The sequence below is a fragment of the Myotis brandtii genome, unplaced genomic scaffold (genome assembly GCF_000412655.1).
Source record: "Myotis brandtii unplaced genomic scaffold, ASM41265v1 scaffold627, whole genome shotgun sequence".
NCBI classification, from domain to species: Eukaryota; Metazoa; Chordata; class Mammalia; order Chiroptera; family Vespertilionidae; genus Myotis; species Myotis brandtii.
The window spans coordinates 228,825-248,031 of NW_005370397.1; the positions used below are offsets into that span (position 1 = coordinate 228,825).

The 19,207-nt window shown below is 38.5% G+C and overlaps 1 protein-coding gene across 2 annotated transcripts in view; it reads left to right on the top strand.

Annotated features, from left to right (window-relative positions):
- LOC102245965 (chromosome unknown open reading frame, human C1orf101) overlaps positions 1–19,207 on the top strand; it is an 86,716-nt gene that overhangs the window by 14,177 nt on the left and 53,332 nt on the right. For both annotated transcript variants that reach the window (XM_014528249.1, XM_005880146.2), the window contains 4 exons: positions 978–1,002; positions 2,849–2,926; positions 5,675–5,781; positions 10,509–11,001. In XM_014528249.1, coding sequence (XP_014383735.1) covers positions 978–1,002; positions 2,849–2,926; positions 5,675–5,781; positions 10,509–11,001 — 703 coding nt within the window. The remainder of the gene's footprint in view (positions 1–977; positions 1,003–2,848; positions 2,927–5,674; positions 5,782–10,508; positions 11,002–19,207) is intronic.

Here is a 19,207-nt window from a genome sequence, read left to right on the forward strand (position 1 = left end):
GATGGAAACTTGCATAGAAATCCACTTGAATCTGGATTCTTTTTGTGGTGAGAGGATGTGGAAAATTTCCTACTTTAATGGCTAGTGTGCTAGTTTGGAATTTTTATTCTTGTAAAGTCCATTTTCACCAGTAGTATTTTTCTGGAAATTTACTGTGTCTACCAATTTTAGTATAAATTTCAATGTCATAAAGTTGTCTATAATGTCCTCTTATTTTGGTTTAACCTCTGAGATCGGTGCAGTGATTCATGTCTTACCTTTGTAACATTTTTATTTGTGTCTCCCTTCTGTTTCCTTGTTCTTCTTCCTAGGGGTATTGCTATCTCATTAGCCTTTTCAGAGAACCATCCTTTGGCTCTGTTGAGCTTTTCTGTTGCTGCAGATGTGAAATGATGATGTCAGATTTTAAAAGAAGATTAGTTATGCATCTTGGCTATGTGAATGTGCACTGTTGTTAAGGAAGCATGCATAGTCAGGCCCCTCAGCCTTTGTGAAGACACATGAGAGTCATAATTATATTTAATTTTAGACATATGTAGCTTTTGGGGGGAGTGAGAAACTTTGATTTGTTATTCCACTTATTTATGCATTTGTTGGTTGATTTTTTATTTTACTTTATATTGTTGACACTATTAAAGATTTCCCCATTTCCCTCCCTTTTGCCTACCTCCACCCAGCTCCCACCCTTCCCTCTGGCCATCACACACTATTTTCTGTGTCTATGGGTTGTTTCTTGGATGTGCCCTTGACCAGAAATCAAACCCACAACTTTGGCGTATCGGGATGACACTCTAACCAACTGAGCTACTCAGCCACAGCCAGATGTGGCTTTTATTACATTTAGCTCGTAATAATTTATCTCTATTGGGATATAAAGGGAATATTCTAAGATTTAGTTATGTATATTGAAAGTAAAGTATTCAAACTAATATTTAGCATGCTGTTTACTAACATATGATTCCTCTTTTTCCCAACAGTCCTTTCCATCGGAATTTAACCCAGGTAAATTTTCTTTTTTAAATTTTATACATCCGTCATATGTCACTACTATGCTATTTCTCTCTTATCTTCCATAATTACCAGAAGAGGAATTTTCCAAACTAATTTTTCAACAAAATGTGCGTAGAGCATGGTACTAAGATATGGTTTGAGGATCCTTAGGGCGCAGGCCTTCTCAGGAGGTCTACCCTTTTCCAACTTCATATCTGCATGAGGACAGATTCTCCCAATATGCTTTCACCAGAACAACACATAAGCAGCTTGATGCAGGAAAATAGAGGAAAATCCAGCTATTCTATGAAGCAACATATTAAAAAGATTTTGTAATGTAAAACAACCATTCTTCTTACTATTTTTTTGTTTGGAAAATAGTTATTTTTTTCATAAAAGCATGTTGGTTATGTTAACATGTAAATATGTTTATCTTAATTTTTAAAAAATTAATAAATATTTTTAATTTGTTATATCATACATATTGATAAACGTAACCCACATAAGACAAAAGCTTTATGGAATGCTCAGTAATTTTTAAGACAATAAATGTCTTGAATTCAAAGGTCTTTAACATATGGATGAGAGGATGATTATATATGATAGATATGGTCAAAATTTTTAAATTGAAATCAGGTGATAATATTTGGAAGTTAAAGCACTATAGATATTTTAATTTTCTAAAAGCAGTGATTTACTAGAAAAAGATGCAGTAAAAATAATAATAATAAATAAGCTTCCTATATCACATCCAGATGGTTGAATGTGTCTGTTTATACTCCTGTCCGAAATCCAATTCACATCATGCAATGTTTTATTATGGTTATAACTCTTGCATGAAAAAGCAAGAGAGAGTATTATTTGTGAATAAGGAATTTAAATATAGAAAATAGAGAGAAACTTCTAGAAGTGGAATACATATTACATGCCAAAATAATGCAGAATAACCTCCACCTCACTCAAAACACACAGAAATACCTTTTAGAAAATATTATGTCTGGCCCAGCCAGTGTAGCTCAGTGGTTGACCATAAACCCAGGACCAGGAGATCATGGTTCGATTCCCAGTAAGGGGGCATGTGGAAGGCAGCCAATCAATGATTCTCTCTCATCATTGATGTTTCTCTCCCTTTCCCTTCGTCTTTCTGAAATCAATAAAAACATTTTTTTAAAAAGAAAATATGTTTACATAATGCTAGTACCGCCTTTTGCATTCATACAGGTACGTGTGTGTGTATAGAATTTAAAAACAAGTAAAGGAGTTTTCTATTGGTCAGAAATAATTAAAGAATTAAAAGCCAAAGATATAAGATTGAATTCTGAGCTAAGGGTATTAGACACAATATAATCCCTAGTAGACTGGGGTGATGTTTCTGCAGCTGAAAAGTGAAGATTCCAACCCGTGGGAGAGGGAGGAGCTGAAACCATTCTCCCCACATGGTGCTAGAATTTATAAACAAGAAAGAAAAGAATTAGACCTACAGCTAGTGAGGTGGCCATGGTGTATCAAGTGGCAAAAGCAAGCTACAAATAACCTGTGTAGTGTGACTTCATCTTTGTAACGTGTGTGAGTGTGTGGGGTGGGGCGCTGTGTCTATTTGTGAGTTCAGAGAAAGATAAGCATTCCTATGAAGTTTTAAAATTACCTCAGGTGTTTAGAGGAATATTATTAACTCTTCCTTCGTATGTCTTTGAGTTGTTTCACTTACTTAAAAACAACACATAATGCTTTGATTTTTTAAAAAACATGAGATAATCAAAGTTTTTAAAATATATAAACATTTTTATGGTTATGTTTTGCTACAACTAAAAATGAAATTTGTCCAAAATTAAAGAAATGCAAACATTTTGTTTTGTAGGTTATCAAGATATGGATATACGATCCAGAAAATGCTGACCCAGATGAGTTGCTATGGAATGCAGTTGTGCCATCACTAGTAGGTGGAAACATTATCCTAGATAAAATAATATGCTACATTTCTTTTTTAAGGGCTGTGAAGAATTTATTTTAAGTGGCCCAGAACTAACTAAATACATTTTAATTATCCACTAAGTTGAGTTTATGCTCTATCTCTATAATTATCAATTTTCCTTTAGAATTCTTTTCTGAGCATTTTTTTGCAATTTCTGTGCACCTCATTATTCATGAAGAAGCTGATCTTTAAAGTGCTTTATAGGTGTTCATTGAGCATCTATCTTGAAGTCATCTTTCAAAAACCTGTTCAGTCTCTTATTGAGTCAGAGATGGGTTGAGGTTCAAAATGCGTTAAAAATTGGGGATTATTTACAGTTCAGTCAGAGATGTTTATGGAAGAGAAAGAAGAATGAAGAGTCAGGGATAGTTAGGACTTGGGTGTCTCTTAGGCACATTACACATTGGCTGATGAAAACCCAAACAGACAATTTACATTTTGCCAGAATTATTTTGTGAATGATTTATCAAAATTGTAGCATTAAAACAATTCCCTCAAACTACTCATGTGAAAACATCCTGATTTGATCATGGCAGGCATCTTGGAGGCAGATACCTGACTTGAAACCTACAGTGTGAGTAGAGAAGAAAGGATATGAGCAGCTGCATAAGCAGAGACACAAAGGCAGATATTTATGTTACAACTAGAAAAATACTTTAAAAAATAATAATGCAAAAGTTGACACTAGCATAGTGAAATTTATTCTCTTACACATTACTAATAATGAAGTAAATTGTCATAGTCCTTTTAGAAATCATTTTGATAATATGTAGTATTCATAATTTTTTACCTAGTAATCACACTTGCAAGAATCTAATCAAAAGAGAAATAGTCCTGCCTGGCTGGCATGGCTCAGTGGTTGAGCGTTGACCTATGAACCAGGAGGTCAGGTCACGGTTTGATTCCCAGTCAGGGCACATGCCTGGGTTTCGGGCTCGATCCCCAATAGGAGGCATTCAGGAGGCAGCCAATCAATAATGATTCTCCATCATTTATGGTTCTCTCTCTCTCTCTCTCTCTCTCTCTCTCTCTCTCTCTCTTCCTCCTCCTCCTCCTCCTCTTCCTCCTCTTGCTTCCTCTCTGAAAAAAAAAATATATATATACATTCAAAGAGAAATAGTCTTAACTATGGAAAAGACTGTATATCTGATGGTGTTCATGGCAATAATATTAGCAATAGTGAAAAAATAAAACTACCTAAATGTCCAATAGGGGATTGTTAAGTCAATGATAATAATTCACTCAGTGGAATATCATGCTATCATTTATATAGACTTCTGTTTATATAACATGAATATATACCAGTAGCCTACATTTGATGAATCCTAAGAAAATATACTCAATGTGTTTTTATATTTTTGGTAATTTCTATGTGGCAATTTTTCTATATTTATAAAATTACCTTTAATGACCATGAACCACCCTTTTAATGAAAAATGTTTTTGAGTTTGTGGACATGATTGTCCTAACTTTTTCTTGTCCTGTCCCTTTTTCTATCATCTTGTTGTGTGTGTTGCTTATAATATTTTATTTCCATCTAAACCAAGCTACATTAAGAATCTCTCATTTACTCTTTGCCTTTACCATTATATGAAAGATAGTTACGTTTAAAATTCTGAATAGTGAATACGATTTTCAGAAACAAAAGAAAAATATATATTATTCTTTATTTACCAGGCAAACCTATATTTCTCTATCAAAATCATTAAATGTGTGTTCCTCAAGGAGGCCTTCCCTGACCACCACACCTACTCTTCAAAAATAGGTTGAATCCCCCTATTGGGTGACCCTATAGTCCAGTGGTTCTCAACCTTCTGGCCCTTTAAATACATTTCCTCATGTTGTGACCCAACCATAAAATTATTTTCGTTGCTACTTCATAACTGTAATGTTGCTACTGTTTTGAATCGTCATGTAAATATCTGATATGCAGGATGGTCTTAGGTGACCCCTGTGAAAGGGTCGTTCGACCACCAAAGGGGTCGCTATCCACAGGTTGAGAACCTCTGCATAGTCCCAATGACGACACCCTTACTGACGCTCATCATGGCAACCTCAAAGGCTCCTTTGTAGGTGGTTAACATATTTCTAGAAAATCAAACAGGAGCATTATTGGAGGATTAGGGCAGAAGGGAACTATGGAATTCTAGACTGACCCTCATCTGATTTTTTAATTCTAGGGATTCCCCATAATAACACTATTGTCTCTATTCTAAAAATGCTTTATTAGGGATAATTCCAGTCAATTCAACTGCTCCTTAAATCTCCGAGAAAAAGAGGGAGCATTTCATATCTGTCTATTACGAAGAGAATTTTTGTTAAACTCTCCAGATATCATTTGAAACCTGCCTTGAAAGAGTATGTTGCTTTGGAGGTGACTCATGTAGAAATAATTCTAACAGATTAGTTTTAGAAGCTCCATTATGTATTCCATTGATAGTAAAATTAAGGGTATTTATTTAGGGGTCCTCATAGTCTCAATTCATTCAGTATTCTGATTGCGCATGGTATATTCAACATATTATGGTTTCATTATAATTCATAAAATTCTAATGGGGAAGGGGACCAAATGGTAGAAAAAAAGAAACCGGAACATTGAAAATGAGGTAAATTTATAAAGTGTCTTAACTAAAATAATCGATGCAATATAACATGATGTAATTTCCAAGTAAATTTGGCTGTGAAAAGAGTAAAAATAATTTTTTTTTCCAGAATTCCTTTGTACTTACAAAGCAGTTTGCCACTTTGGGACAGAAGCCAGCCATACATACATTTCTGAAGAAAAGAATATATCATGCAGATGAAAAACTGGAGGATGGGTATTTAATTTTTAAAATTTCAAATATAAAATTCATCTGTATAATTCAGTAAAATAAGTATCAGAGACTTAAAGCAAAAGGGATTTTAAAACCCTGGTAAAATTTCATGGAATATCTGATGTGTAACTTCCAAGTAGACTATTTTATGATACAAAAAATAAAAAAAAAAGTGATAGTGAGAACTAGTTACCAACTCAGAAAATGCCAGTCACACTCCTGGATTCTATTCTCACAATTTGTATTAAGAGCTAAACCTTCAGGATAGTGGCACATCCTGACAATACCTTAAAATGTTTCCTACCGATGTCACAGTTGTGCCACCACATACACGTAACTGCGCATCACAAATTCCACTTGAGAAGTAAAATCTGTTACTGTTAAGTTGGCAAGTTATCATGAGCCTTTCTTAATCTGTTGTACCACCTAGGCACAGGTCAAGGAGCTTATAACTAAAAAATACAATATGTACTTCTAATATGATGTTGAATAGGTGTAGTAAGAAGAGCCATTTTGCTCTGTCCCTGTTATTAGGAGGAGAAGATATAGTTTCTCATCATTATGTTCTTGGTATGTTTTTTTGTAGATGCTTCTTAATCAAGTTGAGGAAGTTCCCCTCTGTTGCTAGTTTGCTGAGAGTTTTTATCATGAATGAGTGGTGGATTTTGTCAAATGCTTTTTATGCCATTTATTGATATGATTATATGCTTTTTCTTCCTTGAGGTGATAGATTACATTAGTTGATTTTTAAATGTTGAACCATATGTGCATAACTGGAATAAGTCCCATTTGGTCACCATACATAATTATTTTTACACATTGTTGGATTCACAATGTCTGTAGCTTTATCGGTGATGTGTTTACCTGATTGTGGTATTAGGGTAATATTGGCCTCATAAAATGAGTTGGGAAATATTCCCTCTGCTTCTATTTTCGGGAAGAGATTGTAGAGAATTGGCATAACTTGTTCCTTAAATGTTAGAGTTTACCAGTGAACCCATCTGGGCCTGCTGCTTTTTGTTTTGGAAGGTTATTAATTATTTATCAATTTTCTTTAATAGATATATCCCTATTCACATGATCTATTTCTCCTTATATGATTTTGATAGATTGTCTTTCAATTGGTCCATTTCCTCTAAGTTATCAAATTTATGGGCATAGAACTGTTAATAGTATTATTTTTCTTATCCTTTAATGCCCATGAAATCAATAATGATGGCCTCGCTTTCATCTGTGATCCTAGTAAATTATGTCCTTTCTCTTTTTTTCTTAGCTCAACTGGAAAGTTTACCAATTTTATTGAACTTTACAAAGAACCAGCTCTTCTTTTTTTTTCTTTCTTTTTTTTAAAAATTTTTTTATTGCTTAAAGTATTACAAAGCGTATTACATATGTGTCTTTTTTTCCCCCCCGCCCTTGACAATCCCCTGGCCTCCCCTACCCCCCAGTGTCTTATGTCCATTGGTTATGCTTATATGCATGCATACAAGTCCTTCGGTTGATCTCTTACTCCCCTCCCTTCTGCCCCCCAACCCTCTCTGGCCTTCCCACTGCAGTTTGACAATCAGTTTGAGGCAGCTCTGCCTCTGTATCTATTATTGTTCAAAAGTTTGTAATGGTCTTTATTATCCATGAATGAGTGAGATCATGTGGTATTTTTCCTTCATTGACTGGCTTATTTCACTTAGCATAATGCTCTCCAGCTCCATCCATGCCGTTGCAAATTGTAAGAGTTCCTTCTTTTTTACAGCAGCATAGTATTCCATTGTGTAGATGTACCACAGTTTTCTAATCCATTCATCTACTGATGGGCACTTAGGCTGTTTCCAGATCTTAGCTATGGTGAATTGTGCTGCTATGAACATATGGGTGCATATATCCTTTCTGATTGGTGTTTCTGGTTTCTTGGGATATATTCCTAGAAGTGGGATCACAGGGTCAAATGGGAGTTCCATTTTTAGTTTTTTGAGGAAACTCCATACTGTCTTCCATAGTGGCTGCACCAGTGTGCATTCCCACCAGCAGTGCACGAGTAGAACCAGCTTTTCTTATTGATTTTCTCCATTGTTTTTGTTTTCCATTTATTGATTTGTGTTCTAATTTTTATTATTTTTCTTCTTCTACCTTTAGGTTTATAATGCTTTTCTTTCTCTAGTTCCCTAAGATGAAAACTTAGATTATTTATTTTAGATTTTTTTCTTTTCTAATACATGCATTTGATGCTCTAAATTTCCCTCTAAGCACTGCTTTCACTTCATTCCCCAAATTTTGGTAAGTTGTATTTTCATTTAGTTTGAACTACTTAAAATTTCACTTGAGATTTCTTTCTTAACTGCGTGTTATTTTAAAGTGTACTGTTTAATCTCCAAATGCTTAGGGATTTTTATAGCTATATTTCTGTTATTGACTTCTAGTTTAACTGTATTGTGTTTTGAGAGCTGACTTTGTATAATTTCTATTTTTTAAATATGTTTTTATTGATTTTTAGAGAGAGAGGAAGGTAGAGGGAGAGGGAGATAGAAGTATCGATGAGTGAGAAAAACATCGACTGGCTGCCTCCTGCATGCCCCATACTGGGGAATAAGCCAGCAACCCGGGCAGGTGCCCTGACTAGGAATTGAACCAATGACCTCTTGGTGCATGGGACCATGCTCAGTCCACTGAGCCACACCAGCTGGCTGACTTCTATTTTGTAAAATTTCTTAAGGTGTGTTTTATGACCCAGGATATGGTCTATCTTGGTGAATGTCATATGTGGACTTGAGAAGAATGTATATTTTGCTGTTGTTGAATGAAGTAGTCTTTAAACCAATTAGATCAGTTGGTTGATGGTGTTGTTCCTTCAACTATGTCTTTACTGATTTTCTGCCTTCTAGATCTGTCCATTACTGACAGAGGCATTTGGAAGTCGCTATACTAGTGGATTTTTCTTGCCTTCTCTATGATTTAGTAAGACATACATTTGGCAAAACTAGTTTTCAAAAGCACAGGAATGTGGACACAAATGGAAACACAAAATAGGCCTGTAGCAGGTAGAGAAGGGGGAGGGAGAGACATACATTAACTTTCCAAGGTATTGGAATGTTGTGAATCTGGATCTGGGTGACTACTACACAGGTAGGTGTTCACCTTAGTATGAGATTATTATAGCCAGTGGACAATGTAACAAAATGGTACTGGTGATTTTTTTGTAATTGTACTTGAAACAGATGTTAGAGTCAGTGGTGTGGTTTGTAAAAATCAGAGTTGCACTGATTTTCATGGTGTTGTGGCTTAGGACATAGAGACTTGATGACAACCCTACAATTACTCCAACATGGGGTCCTCTTGACCTGGCAGGACCTCATTCTGAGTGGGCAGAATGCCATCACCACCAACCCAAGTGTGTGTTCATTGAGGAAATAGGAAACTAAAGAAGCATTTACTGACCATCTGCAGCCTGATGTGTCTGGGTGGGCCTGCTGAGAAACGCTCCTCAGAACTCTCCTTGACTTCAAAGATATATGTCCGAGTGCTTGTTTTCACGAATTCCTCGTGTGTCCACTTCAAAAGATAAGACCCAGCCCTGTCAAATTTTAGAATACCAAGAAAAGAAGGGAAGCCCCTAAAAACGTATGGAAAGGCAAGCCATTTAAGTCACAAGGATCAAGGTGTCATTCTCATTAGTAACCCTAAATACAAACAGACTGGAGAAAAGGCCGTCCAAGCTCTGAAGTCTCTGCCCAGACAAATTATCAAACAAATGTGTTAAAGATATTTTTGGATTTCAGGATCTCAAAAACTTTATTTTCAGGTGCACTTGAACAAAGAGTACTTACCGAAGAATATGTGTTAGCAAAACAAGATCAAAGTATTGGACCCAGTAAATGGTGCTTCAACCCAGAGAGAAATGAAGGGAAATCCCAGCAAACAAGTGCTAGATTACCTCTGCATTCACCACATGGAAACCATTATGAAGGGCCATTTCAGCTAGCTATTAGAAAAGTTAGAACACTAAACAAATTTTCAAAATAAAATATTAACTCTAGGGAAAATATTGTAAATATACATTTATCAAAGAAAACAATTAGCATAATAACTGGCTCCGTAGTAAACAATATATACATATTAATAACAATATAAACACTATAGATTTAGCTAAACATTGTGACATTTGAAAGAAAAGATGATGCATCAGTAGGTATACACTATGAGAGATACTGTTTCATCTGTCATATAAGAAACCAATATGTAAAAATCATATTAAGAAGCAGTATAAAGATATTATTTGAGAATATGAAGGAGCATTAAGAGTCAAGATTGTTCTCCTTCACCCAGCCAGTGTTGCTCGGTGGTTGAGCATCAGCCTATGAACCAGGAGATCATGGTTTTATTCCTGGTCAAGGCACATGCCCAGGTTGTGGGCTCAATTGCCAGTAGGGGGCGTGCAGAAGGCAGCTGATTGACAGTTCTCTCTCATCGTGGATGTTTCTAGCTCTACCCCTTCCTTCCTCTCTGATATCAATAAAAAACGTTTATTTTTTTTAAAAAAAGATTGTTCTCCTTTGGAAACGAGTGAAGAACAAGGAGAAATGGGTAGCATTTTAGTACTATTTGATTTATGTTACCCAGGTTTATCTTGATAAAAAATTTTTTAAAGTTTTAAAGATGATAAATGCCAGCATTTTGCAAGATGGATGGGAGCTGAGAAAGAGACCATATAATTCTTATCCTTTCTGTTCTCTTCTTAGGGCCTGGCATATCTCAATACCAATGTCAGCAAATGATAAAATAAAAGAGATCAGAGGAAATCAGGTGACTTTTCAAGATTGCTTTGTTGCAAACATCCTTTTCCTGCTGGGCTTTCCTTGGTTCACAATACCTGAGGTTCCTGGCTTTTTACCAATCTCTTCACCGCTTGGTAGTCAGTTAATGATAGCCTGGGATACCTGTGTTCCAGCATCTATTGTTCTGGTAGCCGATATGGAGACCTTTCAAACCAACGATTCATTTCATACTTGGACCAGAATCAGAGTGCCTCCAAACATCCTGACTGACGAAGAAAGAAGCAATGTGTCTGATGTGAACCTATCCCGTGATGGGATATTTTTTTTAATAAATGGTATCCTCTATCTAAAAAGTTCGACCAGATTTGCAAAACTGGGAAGCAAGGAAAATCTTCCTGAAGGTGAAATTATTGGCATTAAAACAAGAAAATGGTGTTGGCACAGCTATTTAGCGAAGGTTAGTAAAATACTACATATATGTATTTATACTTACACATTTAGATATTCACCATAACTTTTAATTCAATGAAATATTAGTCTATACTCTGTAGTTTTTTTTTGCTGAGTTATTTTACATGGCTGTCAATAGCTCTATCTTCCTGACTTAACTTCTCAGAGCCCTTACAGAGCTATACCTCTGACAACAGAGAATAAAATGAATCTTGTGTCATTGCGCAGTGTCACTTAGTCATATTATGAGAGTTTTGTTTTGTCTTGTCACGGGAAAAAGGTCAAAAAGTTACTTTCCCCAAACAAAAACTCCATGTGCTCTCAAAAATGAATTAACTCTTTAATTTCTGACAATAGAGTGAATAAGATATCCTTAAGTTAGAGCATTACAAAACACCTGAAATGCTGCATAGAAATTTTTAAACTTCTTTAGGCACATAACTGGGCTTCTGTGGAAGTAAGGACAATTCCAAGAGGAAAGTGGAGTCCTGGAGCACTAATTCAGAGACATAAGCAAATGCCAAAATCTCGCCTCCCGAGGCCGGTGCTGGTCCCAAGCATTTAGACATTTGGTCCTTAGAAACAAAGCCTGGCACCTGAGCAAGGGAGGGCATCTGGTAATTCTTTGCATTAAATAGGAACCTTCCAAAATGTCCCAACATAATTAAATGTATCAGTTTTAACTCTTAAAAGGCCAGAAAATGTCTGTCTTTGGAATTCATGACCAAAAACCAACCCACATGGACTTTGGGGCCCAAATTCACAGTGGGCCAAGAAATATCAAGCCTAGTGCCAGGCAGAAGCAAACACAAATCCTTTCTGGAGGGACAAACCATGAGGTCAGGCTTTGGAAATTTTCCACAAATAATATTCAGGCAAAATTGAGCTCATATTCAAAAATGGCAAAATATCTGAAGAAATAAGATGTCACAGGAGTCAGCAGAAACAATAAAGAGCAGAGTCAACCCTGCAAGGACATCAGATATTGGGACAGACAAATATGAAATATTTTTACTGGATTTAAGTAAATTGAAAGGAAAATAGAAAACATTTTTTAAACGTCTATCAAATAGCAAGGCAATGAGTAATACTAAAAGCAAGGAATTCATTACCATAAAATTTAGGATAGTGGTTATCCTGAAAGGAAAGATGTAGTGATTGGGAAACACTATCAGTGGCATTTGGGAGTTCTGACAAGATTCCATTTGTTAGATTCTGCTTTGTGATAAATCTTTTAGCTACATATAGTTCCATTTGGTCCATTTTCTGTATGTGAATTCTATTTCAAAATATATTAATATGTAAAAATAAATGTTGAAATATAACATTTCATGTAATAAACTTAGATAAAACTAACAACTGAAATATAAAATTCAATGGAAAGCTTAAATAGGAGATTGCATATAACAAAAATAATTAAATTGTAAATTAGATAAGAAATTAAACAAAATGAAAAGATGAGAGAAAAAGGGATGGAAAACAAACAAAAAAAGAGAGTAGAAGAGAAAGATGAATGAAAAAGAGAAAATCCAGTATACATCTAACCAGAATTCCAAAATAAAAGTTTAGATAGAATGGGAAAGAGCTGAGAATTTTTCAGAGTTAAATAAAGATATCAATAGTCAATCCTGAAATACTAATAAATTCTGATTGATAGAGGAAAAAAGAAAGCCCACTGAGACACAAAATAATATTGCACGGTATCAGAAACTAATAAGAGATATCAAAAATATTCAAACAGGGAATACAAATTATAAACAAAGAATACAACAATTAGATGATACGAATGGAAGTCAGAAGATTGTGAAATACTTAAATAACTGAGGTAAAGTTCTTGTTGGCCCTCAGGGTGGGGCCAAAGTAGGCTTACAGTTGTTTGTATGGAAAAGACAGAATAATTAATGAATAATACAAGAATAAACTATGTTTTCAATACTCACAGCTATAAACCTAATTTTGCCCCACCCTGTATTTATCCTGTTGAGGTTCAACTGAGCTTCTTGGATTTGGGGGATTATGTACTTTACTAATTTGGGGATGTCAGAGCAGGATCTAATTCTAGTGATATTTCTAGCTTACTCCTAAATCGTGCTCATAGCACTAATTGTGAGAGCACTCACTGCTCTATTCTGCTGACTAGTCCAAGTGTGGGAGTACAGGTCCTGATCCTGCCCTACTATGCTAACTGTTGGGTCCGAGCCCCCCTGTTCCTGGGTGGACCTTCTTGGACGCAGGGTAGTAGACAGAGAAGCCATGAGAAGTTGTTGGTGTATAAGAATGAGTCTCTATTACAGAAGCTAGTGGCCATAAAACCATTAGACAAAACAGTTCTTCAGAACAGTCTCATACAGGCAGCCACACACCAGCTGATGCATCTTTCTCACATAGTAGCAGTAGCCTCTGTACTCACAACTACTATCTGAGCAGCTGCATGCTGCCTCTAGACCAGCGGTTCTCAACCTGTGGGTTGCGATCCCTTTTGGGGTCGAGTGACCCTTTCACAGGGGTTGCCTAAGGCCATCGGAAAACACATATATAATTACATATTGTTTTTGTGATTAATCACTATGCTTTCATTATGTTCAATTTGCAACAATGAAAATACATCCTGCATATCAGATATTTACATGGCGATTCATAACAGTAGCAAAATTAGTTATGAAGTAGCAACGAAAATAATTTTATGGTTGGGGGTCACCACAACATGAGGAACTGTATGAAAGGGTCGCGGCATTAGGAAGGTTGAGAACCACTGCTCTAGACCCATAGCCTCACATAGTAGCGGCACCTGAGCTCTCCCCTAAGCAGCCTCAGTAGCCTCTCTAGACTCTCCAGTCTTTTCCACACACTAGCTGGTCAGTAACGTATTATATCACTTAGACAAAAAGAGGCCTCTTGCCAACAGTGATACCAATCATTTGGGTTATAGAAGGGCACAGTCTTCGGACACCCTGATTAAGATTCCCATGCTCAGAGTGGCCTTGGCCATCCGGCATACTGTAAATAGGGCCTTTCACACTCTAATTGGCCTTGACTATCGGGCAACTCTGGCATGGTTCCCACAGATGTTCTTGGACATTATCTCTTCCAATGTTTCTTTTTTTTTTTAAATTAAATCTTTATTGTTCAGATTATTACATTTGTTCCTCTTTTTTCCCCCCATAACTCCCCTCCTCCCAGTTCCCACCCCACCCTCCGCCCTCACTCCCCACCCACTGTCCTCATCCATAGGTGCACGATTTTTGTCCAGTCTCTTCCCGCATCTCCCACACCCCTTCCCCCCGCCAAGAATAGTCAGTCCATTCCCTTTCTATGTCCCTGATTCATTATAATCACCAGTTCATTCTGTACATCAGATTATTTATTCACTTGATTCTTAGATTCACTCGTTGATAGATGCATGTTTGTTGTTCACAATTTGTATCTTTACCTTTTTCTTCTTCCTCCTCTTAAAGGATACCTTTCAGCATTTCGTATAATACTGGTTTAGTGGTGATGAACTCCTTTAGCTTTTCCTTATCTGTGAAGCTCTTTATCTGACCTTCAATTCTGAATGATAGCTTTGCTGGATAAAGTATTCTTGGTTGTAGGTTCTTGGTATTCAGCACTTTGAATATTTCTTGCCACTCCCTTCTGGCCTGCAAAGTTTCTGTTGAGAAATCAGCTGACAGTCGTATGGGTATTCCCTTGTAGGTAATTGAGTCTCTTTCTCTTGCTGCTTTTAAGATTCTCTCTTTGTCTTTTGCTCTTGGCATTTTAATTATGATATGTCTTGGTGTGGTCCTCTTTGGATTCCTTTTGTTTGGGGTTCTCTGCGCTTCTTGGACCTGTAAGTCCATTTCTTTCACCAGGTGGGGGAAGTTTTCTGCCATTATTTCTTCAAATAGGTTTTCAATATCTTGCTGTCTCTCATCTTCTGGCACCCCAATTATTCTGATGTTTGTACGCTTGAAGCTGTCCCAGAGGCTCCTTACACTATCTTCATATTTTCGGATTCTTTTTTCATTTTGCTTTTCCGGTTGGGTGTTTTTTGCTTCTTCGCATTTCAAATCTTTGACTTGATTCTTGCGCTCCTCTGGTCTGCTATTGGGTGTCTGTATAATATTCTTTATTTCAGTCCGTGTATGCTTAATTTCTAGTTGGTTCTTTATCATAGCATCGAGGGTCTCATTAGTTTTCGTGACTCTCTCCTCAAGTTTATTGACAGCTTCTAGCACATTTTTGCAAGCCCTCAAAATTGCGATTTTTAGCTCTATATCCTCCATTTGGCCAACTGGCTGTGAGAATCAGCTGTGTCTGCAGTGAGAGAACTTCTGTCCTCTAGGGAGGTGCTAATCTAGCCTTTGCCTAAGGCTATCCCACAAATGCCTATGTGCAGGGTTTGGGCAGGGCGGGTCCCAGGGGATCAACAGGGGGGCGGAGTGAGCAGTTATGGCTGCTCTCAGTCCCGTCCCCAGAGGCTCTGCCTCTCAGAGTCCCAGCAACCTCTGCAAACCTCAGAGAGAAAGCTGCCCTCGAGTTCCAACCGATGCCAGACAGTCCCGCTTCTCCCGTTTGAGTCTGGGTCCCCAGAGACTCACCCGGAACTGGAGCTCAGAGCCTGAGACTCCCTCCAGATTGAAACAGACAACCGCGCCCTCTGCCGCCAGCCTGCTCCGCACGCACCTCCGCACCTTTGTATTTTTCGCACTGCGCCTCCTCTGAGTCTCGGTATGCTTTTCTCTTTCCTTCTAGTTGTAGAATTTCCCCTCAGCCAGCCTTCCTGTGGTTCTGGGTGATGTCCGTTCCGTCTTTTAGTTGTATTTTTGAAGTGGTTGTGCGAGGCAGCTATCTCTGGTGTTTACCTATGCTGCCATCTTGGTTTCTCCCCCCAATATTTCTTGTGCACCCTTCTCTTTTCTTCTCCTTCTAGGATTCCAAAAACACATACATGACACCATTTAATATTTTCCCAGAGATCTCAGACCACCTGTTCATTGTTTTTCACTCTGTTTCTATCTTTGTACTTCAGTTTGTATACATGCTCTTCACTTTCTTCAAGTTCAATGCTTCTTTTTTTTACATATTTTTTAATTGATTTCAGAGAGGAAGGGAGAAGGAGAAAGAGATAGAAATATCAATGATGAAGAGAATCATTGATTGGCTGCCTCCTGCATGCCCCCCACTGGAGATCAAGCCCACAACCCAGAATCAAACCTGGGACCCTTAGGTCCACAGGCCGACGCTCTATCCGCTGAGTCAAACCAGCTAGGGCAAGTTCACTGCTTCTTTTCCTCTGCTTTTCCCAGATCACTCTTAAATTTATCTAATAATGTACTCATTCCTGATAACATATTTTTTATTTCTAACATTTCCATTTTCTTCTTCTCTATCATTTACATGTCTCAGCTGATTCCCCATCTCTGCACTCATGTTGTCTCTTTCCGACTAGTTCAGCATTTTTATCATGGTTATTTTCTTGTTAGCCATGCTTGGCATCTTAACACAGACAAGACTCCAGAGATCTCTTCATACTTTACAACTGAGCCACCAGCATTCCAAACCATGAGAGCGCTGTCTCTGCTTTATAGCCTATCTGTCAGCTTTTTTTTTTTAATCACTGAGGGATATCTTTCCTCTCTCATCTGACCCTGGATTTGTGTGCCTTGGCGGACCTATCTTTCTCTCCTGCTTCCCTCTCCCCGTCTTGGCAGGGGACTGCTTTACCATTTGGGTAAAGGCCAAACCTGTCTCAGAGGGGAAGTTTCTCTCCGCTCTCTTATCCCACTCCCAGCCTATGAACCTGAGAATCCAGAATGCAAATGATTTCTCTCAACTTTGCTGCCTTGCTGCCTGCCCCCTGCGTGTCTTCAGAGGGTTATGTGTTACTAGGGTCCTTCAGCCTGGCCTGCAGGGATCGGGCCAAAACTGGCTCTCTGATACCCCCAAGGGGTCCTGGATTGAGAGAGGGTGGTTCTCGGGTGACGCACCCCGGAATCGGGCTCCCTCCTCTCTAGCTCCAGGTGCGTCACCCGAGAACCACAGCTGCCAAGTCACCACAGCTTGGCAACTCCTGCGTTGAGTGTCTGCCCCCTGGTGGTCATTGTGCGTAATAGCTACCAGGCGGTCTGGGCCGGTCTTAGGCTTTTATATATATAGATAGTTGCAAGAGGCCCTGAATGCTTCAAAGGGATCCCCCAGCTCCCCTGCCTTGCCCCAAGACCTTTGGGGAATTACACCCAAGCATTAAGTGAAGATCTATAGGAGAGTTTGTGGGTGAATGAAAACTCATCCCCTGGCTGGGGCTCCCTGGGATTCCCATCTGTCATATTTATAGCGTAGTCCTCTTCCCATCCCTCTGCCAAGAATGAGAATAGGTGTGCGTCTTTTCTGTGAAGGGCTCATCATTTTGTTTTCAATCTGTTTCCTTGTTGAGGTTGTTTCACAGTCTTTTCCAGCAGCATGAGCTCTAGACTTTAAGTTGAATCTTTATTTGATAAAAATACATTTTACTCCAAATAGTCTTAGTGTCTTTCTTTGGTTACCAGTTTGATATCTTTCTACAGCCTATTTGAGTATAGACAAGATGTGCCCAGAAGACTCCTTGTAGTGGTCATGAACATAGGAGTTACATTTTATATAAAAACCCCTAAGAATTAGAAACAGCTGGAGAAGGGCCCACTGAATGAAATTAGGACCACTGAATTTCAGATGTAGTCTCTGGATAGCCTTTCTCTCTAAAGACTGGGTCCACAAAAGGGAAGTATTGATTTGTTTAAAGTTTTAATTTCTTTCTTCCCTTTATCTGATACCCAAAGAAGCTAAAATTCAAAAAATAATGTAATGTTTGAGGTGTCATTATAGATTGATCTTAGTAAACAGCAAGATCACAGGGCTACTCCTGACCAGAGTAAATATATACATAGGAAAAGAGATCGATAGTCTTTGAGGAATTAAAAGGGAATTAAGATTAATTATTTCTACTGATAAAAACTAAAATTACTGGAATAATTTTTTAAAATATTTTTTTATTAATTTCAGAGAGGATGGAAGAGGGAGAGAGAGATAGAAACATCAATGATGAGAGAGAATCATTGATTAGCTGCCTCCTGCACGCTCCCCAGTGGGGACCGAGCCCTCAAACCGGGCATGTGCCCTTGACTGGAATCGAACCTGGGACCCTTTGGTCCGCAGGGGGATGCTCTACCCACTGAGCCAAACCGGCTAGGGCAAGATAATTTCTTTTTATTGTAATGCTAGAGGCCTGGTGCACAAAAATTTGTGCCCTGGGGGGGGGGGGCCCTTACCCCAGCCTGTGCCCCCTCTCCGTCAGCAAGATTGGTCCATTGCTGGAAGCCGGTCCATCCTTGCTGCTTGACACAGTCGCTGCAGGGAAGAAACATCTGCACAGCATATGTTTCAAGGGACCTGGCATATATAGCATATTGTTCTTAATATGTTTGCTCTCCTTAGCGCCATGTGTTTTAACCAAGGTCACCTCTCCGAGAAAGGTTGTTTCCCCAGGTGGGGATTTTTCCCTGAGGTTAGGGAGGGGATACAACCCCTTAACTAAGTGCCAGGCGGGTAGTTAATCACTTTAACTACAAACAATCACGCTTAAGCTACATAATCTTTACTCCCTGGAATGGAGATAAGAAACGCCCTAACCTTTGCAATAGAAATTGACAGGATTAAAATCAACTGGTATAAATACAGATGTAACAAGACAACAGAACACAGAACCTAGAGACAGAAACTAGAGAGAGAACCTAGAGACAGACAGAACATGGCAGGAGGACCTAGACACAGAACCTAGCGAGAGAACCTGGCTGAAGAACCTAGAGAGAGAACCTAGGGAGAGAACATGGCAAAAGAACCTAGACAGAACCTGGCTGGAGATCCAAGACAGAACCTGGCTGGAGAACCTAACCAGAACTTCGCTGGAGATCCTGACCAGAACTTGGCTGGAGTTCCTGGCTAGAGATCCTGGCTAGGCTGCTGATCAACTGAATGCTGTATCCGTGTCATTCCTTCTTCGCCGACTCTGTCCACACCTTTGGGGACCCCTGGACCTGCTGGGGCTGGACCCCAGCACTCAGGGGATGTCCACTTGCCAGCGAGGAGCAGACCCAAGCTGCAGTCGGACATCCTTAGCGCTGCCGAGGAGGCAGGAGAGGCTCCCACCACCACCGCTGTACTGGCAGCCATCAGCCTGGCTTGTGGCTGAGCAGAGC